The sequence below is a fragment of the Microcaecilia unicolor genome, chromosome 11, assembly GCF_901765095.1.
Source record: "Microcaecilia unicolor chromosome 11, aMicUni1.1, whole genome shotgun sequence".
NCBI lineage: Eukaryota > Metazoa > Chordata > Amphibia > Gymnophiona > Siphonopidae > Microcaecilia > Microcaecilia unicolor.
The window spans coordinates 88,136,337-88,150,415 of record NC_044041.1 but is presented as its reverse complement, the minus strand read 5'-3'; the positions used below and the strand labels follow the sequence as shown (position 1 = coordinate 88,150,415).

At 44.8% G+C, this 14,079-nt stretch overlaps 1 protein-coding gene across 1 annotated transcript in view; it reads left to right on the top strand.

The window, feature by feature from the left end:
• The window catches only part of UPF1 (UPF1 RNA helicase and ATPase), a 193,461-nt gene extending 186,088 nt beyond the window's left edge, over positions 1 to 7,373 (top strand). The window contains exons 23-24 of the mRNA XM_030217505.1: positions 4,658 to 4,780; positions 5,410 to 7,373. Coding sequence (XP_030073365.1) covers positions 4,658 to 4,777 — 120 coding nt within the window. The 3' untranslated portion in view covers positions 4,778 to 4,780; positions 5,410 to 7,373. The remainder of the gene's footprint in view (positions 1 to 4,657; positions 4,781 to 5,409) is intronic.
• The last annotated feature ends 6,706 nt before the right edge of the window (positions 7,374 to 14,079 follow it).

Sequence of the window (14,079 nt, the reverse complement as noted above, 5' to 3'; positions counted from 1 at the left end):
GGCCTTCCGCGTCCCGCCTCCGTAACAGGAAGTTACATCAGTGTGGAAGGCCCGGAGCAGGACGTCGGACGTCAGCGCTGCATCTGTAGCGTTGCCGTCAGGTAAAGTGTAAAGCGCCGCCGCGGGGGTGGGAAACTAACAGCAGCGCCGACAACATTAAATGAAGCGCTGCGGCAGGGGTGGGAGAGGGTGAGGAAGTCAATGGGGTGCTGCGTGCTGGCTCAGTAAGGGGAGGCAGGGAGGGGAGGGAACAGAAGGGTGCTGGACTTGCCAGGGGCAAAGGGTTGGAGGGAAGGGAGAGAGGTTTTGGGATTTGCAGAGGGGAGTTTGGAGGGAAGAGAAGAGGTTTTGGATTTGCAGAGGGGAGGTTGGAAGGAAGGAGAGAGGTTTGGGGATTTGCAGAGGGGAGGTTGGAAGGAAGGGGAGAGGTTTTGGGATTTGCAGAGGGGAGGTTGGAAGGAAGGGGAGAGGTTTTGGGATTTGCAGAGGGGAGGTTGGAGGGAAGGGGATAGGTTTTGGAATTTGCAGAGGGGAGGTTGGAGGGAAGGAAGAGAAGTTTTGGGATTTGCAGAGGGGAGGTTGGAAGGAAGGGGAGAGGTTTTGGGATTTGCAGAGGGGAGGTTGGAAGGAAGGGGAGAGGTTTTGGGATTTGCAGAGGGGAGGTTGGAAGGAAGGGAGAGAGGTTTTGGGATTTGCAGAGGGGAGGTTGGAAGGAAGGGGAGAGGTTTTGGAATTTGCAGAGGGGAGGTTGGAGGGAAGGGAGAGAAGTTTTGGGATTTGCAGAGGGGAGGTTGGAGGGAAGGGAAGAGGTTTTGGATTTGCAGAGGGGAAGGGGAGAGGTTTTGGATTTGCAGAGGGGAGGTTGGAGGGAAAGAGAGGTTTTGGATATATAGGGGGGGTGGAGGGAAAGGGGAGAAGTGCTGGATATGCAGAGGGTTGAAGTGAAGGGGAGAGGTGCTGGACATGTATGGGAGTTGGATGAAAGGGAAAGAGGTGCTGAACATGTAGGGGGGGCTGGATGAAAGGGAGAGATGCTGGATGTGTGGGGGGGGGGGGGGGGGCTGAAGGAGAGGTGCTGGATATGCAGATGATGATATGCAGAGGGAAGGGAGAGAGATGCAGGGAGAAAGAGCCAGATGCATAAGGGGAAGGAAAGAGAGGAAGAGAAGCTGGTTGGGGGTGGGATCAGAGAGGAGAGGGACACATTGGTGTGGAGGAGGGAGAAAGGGGACCTAGGGAAGTATACAGATACAGAAGGGAGATGATGGGCATTAGGTGGGAGCATGGGGACAGGGACACAAATGTGAGATGCTGTATGGGGATGGCACATGGGCACAGAGGGGTAATGCCTGACCAAGTGGGGGTATAGAATAGAGATAAAATGCTGGACACTGGAGAGGGGGGGTATATGGACACGGGGGGGGGGGGGGATACCAGACAAGGGAGAGAATAGGAATGCAGAAGGGATATGCTGGGCATGGGGTGCATAGGTGCACAGAGGAATGATGATGGATGAGGGGATATGAACACAGGGGAGATACTGAACAAGGAAATATAGGAAAACAGAGATGGGAGATGGATGATGGACATGAAGAAAGAAGAAATGTCAAATAGGAGACCCTGGCAAGTGAGTTAAGAGAAGACAGAGGGAAGCAGAAACCAGAGACTGGGACCAATATGATTTGAGAAAAAATGACCAGACAACAAAAAGGTATAAAAAATATTTTATTTTCAATGTCGTGAATATAACATGTTGGATTTGAAATGTACATCTTGCCAAAGTTGATGGTAAACATGGCTGGGGTCCAGGACAGAAATCTAGGAAAGGACCCCAAAGTCCATTACCAGGCTGCTCCTTCAGCTTCCAGCATGCAGGCTTTCTCTGGCCAAGGAACCAAGCACAATTGCCCTAGTTGCATCCCCTAACACCATCCCTGGCATGTGCCCTCTTTATATTTTGCACAGGAGCAAGTGCCTTTCTTTCTTGTTTCTCTGGTGTTGTACTACATGCAAGGTCTAGTTTCTTGGGGTTTCCGTTTAATTTATATTTCTAGAGCTTGTGGTCACTTATTCTGTATTTGGCATTTGTGTCTTGTGTGTGTGACTGAGGTATTCTGTTAGCATGAAGTTTCCATGTAGCATTCTGTAGTAATTTGGCTTGTTCAGCTTTCCTGATAAATGTATTTGTATTTTAGGGCCCTACTATAATATTTAAGGCACTTCTTTTTCATAGGTAGGATCTTTGTTTTGGGAAATTAGTGTTGGCATGGTAGATTTGCTCTAGGTTCTGAGTGACTTTTGTTTTATAGATTTTTTAAAGTTAATTTATAATATGTCTGTAATTGAGATTACACTAGAAAACAAAATTTCTTTATATGATGAGTTTTATGGAGAACTGTCCTTGCTGTGCTCTGTATCCATTGTTGGTGGACGGCCAGGAGGTTCTCTGGATGCAGAATGTGTTTGGCTTCAATACCATATATGTGTTGGAGGACCATGGCTCAGTGGGGCTGAATAGTGCAGTCTATTGTACTTCCCTTAGCTCTCAATTGGCCTGCAGCCACTGAAGCCTGCACTGCAACCCTCATTGAAGTTATGGGGAGTGGGGTAGGGACAGAGCATGGGTGCATCAGGTTTGCTGTTTTTTTCTTTTTCAAAAAAGTTGGCAACTCTAGTGCCCACCCATCCAACCTGTTGGCCCACCCAAAAATTGCCTTCTGGCTACGCCACTGCTTTCACGTGGAGCGGACAAATCCCTTCAGACAGTCCGCCCAGTTGTTTGTTTCTTTCGATCCCAACAGGAGGGGAGTTGCCATCGGAAAACGCACAATCTCCAATTGGCTAGCAGATTGCATTTCCTTTACTTATGCCCAAGCTGGGCTGACTCTAGAGGGCCATGTCACAGCCCATAATGTTAGAGCCATGGCTGCGTCAGTGGCTCATTTGAAGTCAGCTTCCATTGAAGAGATTTGCAAGGCTGCAAGGTGGTCATCAGTCCACACATTCACATCTCACTACTGCCTTCAGCAGGATACCCGACACAACAGTCTGGGCAGTCAGTGCTGCAGAATCTGTTCTGGGGTTTAGACTCCCAACTCCACCGCTCTAGACCCATTTTTGTTCTGTTCCAGGCTGCACTCAGTTGTTTATGGTTTCAGCTCAATCTAAGTTATGTCCTCGCTGTTACAAGGCCCAATTGAGCAATGTTCGTTGTTTTGAGTGAGCCTGGTTGCTAAGGATACCCCACATGTGAGAACAAGCAGCCTGCTTGTCCTCGGAGAAAGCGAAGATATTTACCTAGCAGGTATTCTCCGAGGACAGCAGGCTGATTGTTCTCACAAACCCGCCCACCTCCCCTTTGGAGTTATTTGCTTCCTTTTATGCTTTTTGATTTAAATGAGGGAACACGTTCACGCAACGGGTGGGAAATCAGTCCGCACATGCGCCCTGCATGTGCGCCAGAAGACTACTACTACTATTTAGCACTTATATAGCACTACAAAGCGTATGCAGCACTGCACAAACATAGAAGAAAGACAGTCCCTGCTCAAAGAGCTTACAATCTAATAGACTGGCAAAACGTTTTTTTATTTTGCTTGCAAAATGCCATCCGTTTCAGGGCTGACGTAGACGTCGACCCACATGTGAGAACAATCAGCCTGCTGTCCTCGGAGAATACCTGCTACAGGTAAGTATCTTAGCTGTTTTGGGATCTTGCCAGATACTTGTAACCTGGATTGGCCACTGTTGGAAACAGGATGCTGGGCTTGATGGACCTTTGGTCTGTTCCAGTGTGGCAATTCTTATGTTATGTTCTCTGAGGGTTGGCTTGCTGCCTCTAGTTGTGGTCTGTGGGTAGTAAAGAGTTAGCCAAGGTTCCTTCCAAGTGCTTTAACCCATTAGTGCCCAATGTTCCCATATGGGAACAAATCAATTTGTTCCCATATGGCTTATTATGGGAACATTGAGCACTAATGGATTAAGAGTTCATTTCCTGAGCTCATGAGCTTATTTGAGACCTGGTGAAAAGCTGTTCTGCTCAGTTGAATTCGGTATATGTCAGATCATATGTCTTATATGGTGATTTTGTATGGGAAGGAAAGGGATATGTGATGTCAGATGATTTATGTACAGGTTCTTACAGTAGGAAAAATATTATTAAAGGAATTTTTTGTGTGGGAAGAGCTGTATACTGTCTCAATGCAGTGAGCAGAGGATATAGACTGAAAGGAGGGATGAGGGATCGCTTGACCAGAAAATCCAGCATGTGCTTTTTCAGCTCTATTGAGCAATTGCAAGCCTCTTTTCATCTATGTGTGAATGACTACATTCTGCTTGTCCTTAGAGAGAGCAACACGTACAAGGATGCAAGGAGAGGAACCAGCCAAGAGGATAAGTGTAAAATCGCAACAGTTTATTGAAAAATGACCTAACATGGCTATGTTCTGGCAAATTGTGCTGGTCACGCTCCTTGCATTCCTAGTGTTTAGAAGCTGACATTCCTTTTCTCAGATCGCCACAGTTTGATAGGAAAATAAAGGAAAGTTTACAGAAAACAGTTTGAACAATTACATATAAAAATGTGGACTATATTTGTAATAGAAATGTTCTGATTATGGTACGCTATAATAACACAGTTTGTCCTGCCTTTATTTAGGACAGTTACCTTGGTGATGAATTTAAATCTCAAATTGACGTGGCATTGTCGCAGGACTCGACTTACCAGGGTGAACGTGCATATCAACATGGTGGTGTGACGGGACTGTCACAGTACTAGAGTGTAAGACATTTTATCCTGATATTATTTTTTTAATCTCATAATGACAGAAGACAGTTCAGTTGCAAGCTGATTTAGCAGCTTGGCAGTAAACGTTTGTACCGTGGATGGTCCTACTTAAGCTGAGTTTGGTTGTGTTAGATTATGTAGTGGTGATGCTGTTAGAGATTGACATTCATATTTCTTCCATGAGCCAAAGCAATTTAGTGACAGACTATCAAAAGAGGGCAACTGCAGAACAAGGGAAAATGGCTTACATGGGAATTAGTAATGCTGATAGAACCATAGAAGCCACTCAACTCTGTAGCATAGCACACTACTGTTCTCTGCTAGGGTTTCCCTGTAGGTAAAGACCATTCCAGACTGGGGAAGCTGATACTTCAAGAAGTAGGTGATGCAGTTAGAACCCATATTCTCCACATTTCTTCCCCTATTTCCAACCATGGTCCTTCCCTATTACCTTTTTGGTTTGATCTTATTTCAGGTGGTGTGATTTCTCCACTTCACCTACACTTGAGCAACTGCTGCTAGACTGAACTGTTTTCTTTTTGTTTATGTATTCTACTTTATTAACCATCTTTGTGAAGATATTTTTAAAGATGTCTAAAATGTGTTTTGTTTTTTACTGTCAGGTTGAGGAAGAAGAGCTAAGCTTAAGTGGAGCTTAGTTCATCTGCATTTTATTCTGGGTAATAAGCAAATAAAATAAAATGGATACCTGTTTTCCACTGCTAAAACTGAGGCACCACTGTGTGAGAGCAACAGGAGAGAGAGAAAGAAGGAGAGAAACCAATCAAGAGAGCGAGAGCAGGAGAGACCACTGTTAGCACACTGAGACAAGGAGAGTGGCAGAAGAGAAGAGAGAAGCGAAGGAGTGGTTTGTGCGGGACTGGATCTCGTATATCGACAAACCTGCTACCATCCAGTCGCCCTGACAGAATGAATGGTCAGCTGAGTCTCTGCTCCCGCAGCCCACCCAAGCTAGAGAGAAGGGCCTTAGGCAGCCACCATTTCATTCCATGCTTGTTTTCGAGAAGGGCATCATTTTTCAGAACAGGAGGAAAAAAGAAAACCCTTATCTCAAGAGTTCACATCATTAGCATTTTGTTCAAGCACCAGAACGTAGCAGAAGTGTTCAAGGTTCAATAGCTATCCGGAAGAGATTCTGTCAACATATGCAATAAAGTACGAGCCCTGCATGACAGGAGATGAAGTGTGAAGTATGCAAGCTGGCTTTGACACAACATATCATCATGCCCAATTGCTCAAAAGGAGCTTTTACTACTAGCTGGCTTAAAAGAAAATCTATTTTGAGAAGCAAGGAAACACTGGAATTTGAGAAGTTTGTATCTGAAATCTTAGCGGTGGATCTGGGAACTCCTTGTTCTGGCAAACTTTTTGGAAGTTTGAAACTAGTTACCAGCATTCAAGAGAACTTTTCAGTGTAATTCTGAATTGCAGCAATGACTTGATGATCAGCCTCTTGTTCCTAAAGAAAAAAGGATAGCAGAGATGATAAAATAGAGCTTCTAAGCTCCTTCAGGAGAAAGGTTTTTCATTGTTTGTTTGCTTTAATTGGCTACTGACTTTTATATGTCAAACCAACCTTTCTGTAAGATGCTATATGCTTGAAAGGGAATGGGTTCCTGTGCCCTTCATGAAACAATGCAAAAGAGGCCTGTTAATAAACCCCAGTGAAATTGGGATAAAGTAATGGAAATCGGGGATTATACTGGTTTGGAAGTAAAAATTCTACAGTGAGTTTTGCAATGGGTTGGAAAAATAGGGAACCAGGCAGTTGTGTAGGGAAGGTGGCCTTTGGTAGCTAGGTCTAGTGAACAATAGAATGACTTAAGATTTCTGCACATCTTCTGTTCAGTAGTATAAAATGGGTGGCCTAACAAATCTTTGCAGGCACGGTGGAGGTAAAATGGAGACCTCAAGGAAATAGAAAATGTAGTTTTGACGTAAATAGATTTGGAGGAGATACTCTGAGCACAAACAGCACAAATAAAGCCACTACTTGGCTTACAAGTTACTCATTCCCATGGCTAGAAAAATCATTGAAACAGGTCAGAAATGGGAACGCTGAAAACCTTTAGCTTTGTCTGCACACGTGTTAAGAAATACTGCTAGCATCTATTCACCTGAATTTGTGGATTTTCCCCACCTCCACACCCACACCGTTTTAAAGCAGATCCCAGTTAAGTTCTGCTGGGTACAAGTTTCCAGTTGTAGGCATTAGAGCAGTGGTTGACGTTCAGATTTACAATCAAGTGATTCCCAGGTGTGTTGGGTTTCATTGTTAAGAGGAGCTCAAAAGACAACCCAAAAAATTCACTTAATTGTGCATTCTTGGCTCTTTTTTTTTTTTTTTAAAGAAGTTATTTTTTTTTTTTTTAAATTTCTTGCAAAGTGAAAAGGTCAGGTGTAGCTGTTCTTTGCCACAGCTTGTTTGAAGCAGCTGCCTTTGAGCCGTGCACATCTCATATTGATGAGACATGTTTTCTGGTCTCTCAGCTGAACGTAGAATAGTATGTTTAAAGAACTATGGGGAAGAAATAGTCTCTAAAATGAAATAACTGTTCTCCAACAATGAAAGCCTTCAATATTTAGACTTCTAAAAATCCATGAAGAATGGGCCACAGGCCACCTTCCTTCCTGTAGGATGGACTTTTTTTTTTTTTTAATAATTTATTAACATTGCCGAAGGGCTTTTAAAATTTTTTTTCCTTCCGGGTAAGCTGCGTATGTAGTTTTCGGACTAGGTTTACTGTAACCCTTTGTGCAACGCGAATCATTGGGTAGTGTAATCCCCTCCCTTTTATTTCACTGGTTGGACTGCTTGCCTCTGCTTTGTGCTGCTTAATCCCCACCCCACCCCACCCCACCCCACCCCACCCTCCCAATAGTAATTAATCCTAAGTTTTAGAAACCCATGACGGTCAATGCTAGCACTGTTTTTTTTCCCCCTGTCTTAATTTGTTTTAAACTTGTTTGTCATCAATAAAATACAATTAATAAACACTTGTGCTATGTCTGAGGGCTTTATTTTAATGTGTCATTGAATTTTGTGTTTCTACATGAAACGTTTAATTTTCACTAAATTTGGTCATTGTATGGTTGCTTTGTTATAAAAACTACCTGGTATAAGCTGAGACGTAAATACATTTAAGTGTTTCAGGAAGCAGGAAATATGGTGAGTGTTAGGTTGCATATCTTTGGGTTGATAGTATGAAGGAATGTGATTTCTAGTGAGTCTAGAAATGCAAGTAACGAGAGAGAGAGTGGAATGGTTTTATTCCTAACCTGTGCAAAGTGATGGTGCATCCTCCACATGGGCCATAATTCCCTACTTATTCTTCTTTAACAAGGCATCTAAGCTGTCATAAGTACATAAGGGAAAGGAAATGGGACTTAATATACCGCCTTTCTGTGGTTTTTGCAACTACATTCAAAAAGCGGTTTACATAGTATATTCAGGTACTTATTTGTGTATTGCCACAGTAGGACAGACCAAAAGTCCATCAAGCCCAGCATCCTGTTTCCAACAGTGGCCAATCTAGGTCACAAATACCTGGCAAGATCCCAAAAAAATTTAATACATTTTATGGTGCTTATCCCAGAATTAAACAGTGGATTTTCCCCAAGTCAATTCAATAATGGTCTATGGACTTTTCCTTTAGGAAGCCATCTAGACCTTTTTTAAACCCCGCTAAGCTAGCCTCCTTTACCACATTCTATGACGACAAATTCCAGAGTTTGTTTACACGTTGAGTGAAGAAACATTTTCTCCAGTTCATATTAAATTTACTACTTCGTAGCTTCATCACATGCCCCCTAGTCCCAGTATTTTTGGAAAGAGTAAACAAACAATTCACGTCTACCCGTTCTACTACACTCATTATTTTATAGACCTCTATCTATCATATCTCCCCTCAGCAGTCTTTTCTCCAAGCTGAAGAGCCCTAGACGCTTCAGCCTTTCCTCATAGGGAAGTCGTCCCATCCCCACTCTCATTTTTGTCACCCTACTCTGTACCTTTTCTAATTCACTATATCTTTTTTGAGATGCGGTGACCAGAAGAACACAGTATTTAAGGTGTGGTTGCCCTATGGACCCATACATAGGCATTATAACGTCCTCGCGTTTGTTTTCCATTCCTTTCCTAATAATACCTAACGTTCTATTTGCTTTGTTAGCTGCCGCAGCACACTGTATTTCAGGGTGCCTGTCTCTAAACCGAGTGCATCTGACATTAAATCGTACTTAAAAAGTCAGTAAATTCTATATCAGTCTTGTTGTCACATCACTGCATTTTCTATGAAGACAGAATGGGTGTTTTTTTTCCTTAGTGTCCCTCTGGACCAGCCCAGGATTGGACTGATGGGTTGTGCACTCCTTCCAGCAGGTGGAGACTGAGAACGTCTGACTCTAGAGAGCCAGTTAGAGTTCTGGCCATGTGACCCTAGACTCGGTAATATTAGTCTCCAGCAGGTGGAAGGAGGTGAGCCCTTTAGTCTATCCAGTGCTTTTTTTTGTAGAAAAGAAAAGGTGCCGGTACTCATGGGCGGGGTCACCACATATGGCTCCACCCCTATGATAGCCACACCCACATTAGTCACACCCCTTATAGCAGCTATGGTGCATATAAACAGACATCATTGAAAATATTATACTAGTATAGGAGAAAAAATAACGTGATTCTTTTTCATTATAAATAATTTCTGTAAGATGTTACAGCTCCAGTATACCCAGTGCAAATTAAGACAGCAGATGTAAATTCTCAAATTAGACATATTTCAAACACTAAAATGAAAATAAAATGATTTTTTCCTACCTTTGTATCACAGCATTATTCTTGGAGATGCTAACAGTGGCTCCTTTGGTGTTCAACTTGTGAGGAGGAAATTGTATAATTAAGTAATACGAAATATTGTCTCTAGAACAAAAACTAATGCTATATTGATTGGCAAGGACATCTTCTTTCAAGCTTTCTTTCTCTGTTAAGCACATGCAACACCAAACTAATGGACAAAACATCTTTGATGCACTGAAAGTTTGGGCATTTGGGACCATTCTTCTTCCCAGCTGGGGGAATCAACTCAGTAGTTTGCAAATTAGATTGTTCTGAAAAGTCCTCTTGGCTAGAAACTGTGGTGGTTTCTTTTGACTTCTCTAACTCTTCAGAAAAATTATTGCTTAATGGGTGGAATCTCTTTCTATTCCTTCTTGAATTTTCTCAGTGGTCTTTCTTTCCTACTGTCTTCTCAGGCTGGTCTTTTACTAGTTCTCTTTCAGAGGACCTGGTTCTGTTTTGCAGCTTCTCTTTGACACACATCTGGGGCTCTTCAGCTGGAGGGCATCCAGACTGAGCCCTCCTCTTCAGAGTTTAGGGCCGTAGACTCGTAAATCGTGCTTCCTGCCCTCCTTACATAGGTCTTCCCGGCCGGGGGCCAGCCTGTACGGTAAACTCCAGTGTTGCTCCTTTCGGTTGCCCTTCCCCTCGCCAGCTTTACAGCCAGGCTTCTGTATCAGCTCATTGCTGCAGACGTTGATGTAGCAGTGCTGAACGCCGTTGAGGCTGGTCTTCAGAACGTGCCCTGGCTGCGGATGAACAAACTTGACATCCATGCCTCGTTCTTTCTCCATAAGGGTGATCTCCTCTTCATATTTCTTATTGTTCTCAGGATCGGCGATTTCGTCCGCGTAGGCCTGGAACAATTCCCTGAACGTTTTGTCTTTGAAAGTTTTGCTGAGCTGCTCCACTTCCTCGGTAGTTAGATCTAAATCCTCTAATTTACTTCTTGTAGCCATTTTACTTTTGGGAATTCGGTTCGCCGCCCGACGCAAAATTTTGACCAAAGAGGCGGCGGCTGCGGCGCATGAAGATGAAGTCACACCGTGCTGAGCTGCGGTAGACTTGCAAGACTGGTCTGTAGCTTGACCGCTGGTTTACAAGGAAACATGTAGGATCTGAAACACTGGTGAGCTCAAATACTTAGTACTACTCCTGCTGGAATTGTTGCACTAAAAAAACCAATTCTGCACTTGCAGGGGGCAGAATGGAATATCGCGGAGCTGCCAGACCTCAGAAAAAAGGTGCTGGTACGCCGTACCGGCACAAAAAAAAGCACTGAGTCTCTCTCTGTTTCTTGTTTGGGGGAAAATAATTTAAGAGAAACCCTAATTTTTCTGCTACCTTTCTGTGCTCTAGAAATCTGTGAGTAGAAGCTGGGTTTTTTGGCAGTGTTTTCAGCCTCTGGGGTGCTACACTTGGGGGTTCCTGGGTCCCTCCCCCCTCTTTCCTCCACAGCTCCCTTTGCCTGTGCAGGGAAGAGCTCACCCTTTCAGAGGAAAGGTGTGCAGCTTCTTGGAGAGGCAGCCACGGTCCTTTTTTCCTCTTAACACAACACAAAAAGCATTAAGAAAAAAACACCCCGAGGCACGAAGGAGCAGGCGGCTCAATCATCCTCGGCGCCGTTTACAGTCCCCTGCCTTTTCGCGGTAGTGCGGTTGCAAAAAAAAAGAAAACGGGGCCATTTGGGCAGCTGGGACACAGCGCCGCCATGGCAGAGAAATTTGAGATGTGGCATCTGCCAGCGGCGGGGAGTTGGCGCACTTGGGGTGTGTAAGTTTTGCATAGCTCTCGACTCAACTTTGGCGCCTTCTCCTGCGTTCCCTTCGGCGGCCGCAGGATCATCAGCACCACCTGCTCATGCTTTAGAATTGCAAAATTTTGTCCTCAGCAGCCAGCGTTGAGAGTCGTGACCCTCCGACTCCCAGGCTCTGGACCATGCCTCGGCGGCCTCAGTGCATTCTGGAGGCTCTCGGAAGGGTGGTTTTCCCCCTGAATTCGTCCTCCAGATGTACCAGGGCCTAGCATTTTGGAAGGTCCCTTCCTAGACAGGTTGCCCCCGCTAAAAAGGCCAGGGTCTCCTGGGAACCAGAGGAAGACCTGGCTTCGGACACGGAGTTAGACATGCTCCTCCTGGAGGAGGAGGAGGGGCTGGCAGAGGGACTTTGGGAGGATCAGGTCCCTTCAGAGTCTGGGCCCAAACCCTTGCCGCCAGGGAAAGATCTAGTCCGGATCTTCCATAAGGAGGATCTACAGGAGCTCATTTCTCTGGTGTCCACGACTCTTCATTTTGAAGAAGAGCAGCCCTTGGTCCCTGAGGGGTCCGTGAGGTAGATGTTAGTCAAAGGCATCAGACTCTCACGGAGATAGTTTCCTATTCATCAGGACATCTGGGACATCATTCAGGCCCAATGGAATGTGCCAGACTCTTCTTTTCATCCTGCCAGGTCCATGACCTGCCTTTACCCAGTACCGGAGGTGGACAGATCCCTTTTCAAGTTTCCGGTGGTCAATGCAGTCGTCTCAGCAGTCACCATACATATCACGGTCCTGGTTGATGGTGGCAGGCCCTTTGGGACATCCAGGATTGGTGGCTGGATGCTCTCCTTAAGCAAAGCTTTGATGTCTCTTCTTTGGTGGTGCAGGCTGCCGTCTGCAGCTCCCTGGTGGCCAGGGCCTATTTCTGTTGGGCAGAAAGATAGAACTTCAGATGATCTGTCATCCATCGATGCTGAGGCGGCCAAGATTGAGATGGTTTCGGCTTTTTTGGCAGATGTTTTGTATGATTTGCTGAGGGCTTCCTCCAAGGCCATGGCTTTGGGGGTGGCAGCTCGCCGATTCCTGTGGTTGTGGGGTTGGTCGGCGAATGCAGCCTCCAAATCTAAGTTGAGTAAGTTCCCTTTCAGGGGTTCCCTTTTGTTTGGTGAGGAGTTGGACAAGCTGGTGTGTAGTTTAGGGGATACCAAGGTCTCCCGGAAGATAGTCTTCGCTTGTCTGACGCTCGTGTTTTGAAACCTGCGGAGTCGGGCGCGTTCAGGGGAAGGCTATCGATCGGCCAGACATTTATTTATCTATATAGAGATTCAACGAGATATTGAGGTGACAGTATGCAAGAAAAATACAGATAAGTGTTGATTTTTTTAAAGCATTGCCATTTATGAAACTTCTGTAGATTGCACCATTTAATACATTTTAAGTTGGTTCACACAGGGCTGGTTTGGAAGGTATACCATTTGAAAAAAAGTTTTACCAGTTCGTTAGCACTTTTGGTATTCCATTACACAATTAATGAGCAACCCGATGAAAGAGGTGCTACACCACTAGGCAACAGAAACGTACTGTGTGCCCTTTATAGTGGAAATATCTGAGGGTGCTTTATAAAAAATATAATATAAAACACCTTGATTCACATATATAGAATTGTGGCAATCTTTTGAAGTCAATGTATATGGTTTTGGAATAGATTTGTAATATCCTGGTTTCAGCAGAGTGCTAGATATAATCTGGACATTTGTTGGGAAAACTTTGACCTGCGCTATCTTTGTTACTGCTACAGCCCTAGGGCCCTCGTGATTTAACTGAAGACTTGGCCATTTATCCTTTAATTATTTGGCTCTTTCTAGCAAACCAACCTGCAAACAAACAACTTTTTAAAATAGATTAGTGAAATTTATGCATAAATTGGAGCACTCATCCCAAGTAAATTTTCAGAGAGGCCAATAAGGAGCATAAACCCTTTCAATATCAGCTTCTTGGTCTATAATTCCCATAGTCTGGAACTTTCATGATAAGGTTTGGTTTGGATTGGGGCCCAAGTATTCAGCATTATTGAACTATATGTATCAATAGCTTTCCTCCCTATTTTTTTTTTTAGTTACATTTGTACCCCGTGCTTTCCCACTCATGGCAGGCTCAATGCGGCTTACATATACAGGTACTTATTTGTACCTGGGGCAATGGAGGGGTAAGTGAGTTGCCCAGAGTCACAAGGAGCTGTGCCTGAAGTGGGAACTCAGTTCCCCAGGACCAGAGTCCACCACCCTAACCACTAGGCCACTCCTCCACTCCAGCTTCTTGGTCTATAATTCCCATTCTCCGAGGACAAGCAGGCTGCTTGTTCTCACTGATGGGGTGATGTCCACGGCAGCCCTCTCCAATCGGAATCTTCACTAGCAAAGGCTTTTGCTAGCCCTCGCGCGCCCATGCGCACTGCGCATGCGTGACCGACTTCCTGCCCAAACCGGCTCGTGTTCGTCAGTCTTTTGTCCGCGCTCGGGACGGTCGTGTTTTGCCGCCGTTTCGTGCCCCTCAAGTTGACCTCGTGCATCTTTGCGATTTTCGCTTAAAAAAAAAAAAAAAAGAAAGAAACCGATCCGGTCTTTACCCCTTTCCCGTGTTTCCAGCTTTTTCCCCGCGAAAGTTTCCTTTCGCTTTCGGGACTGGC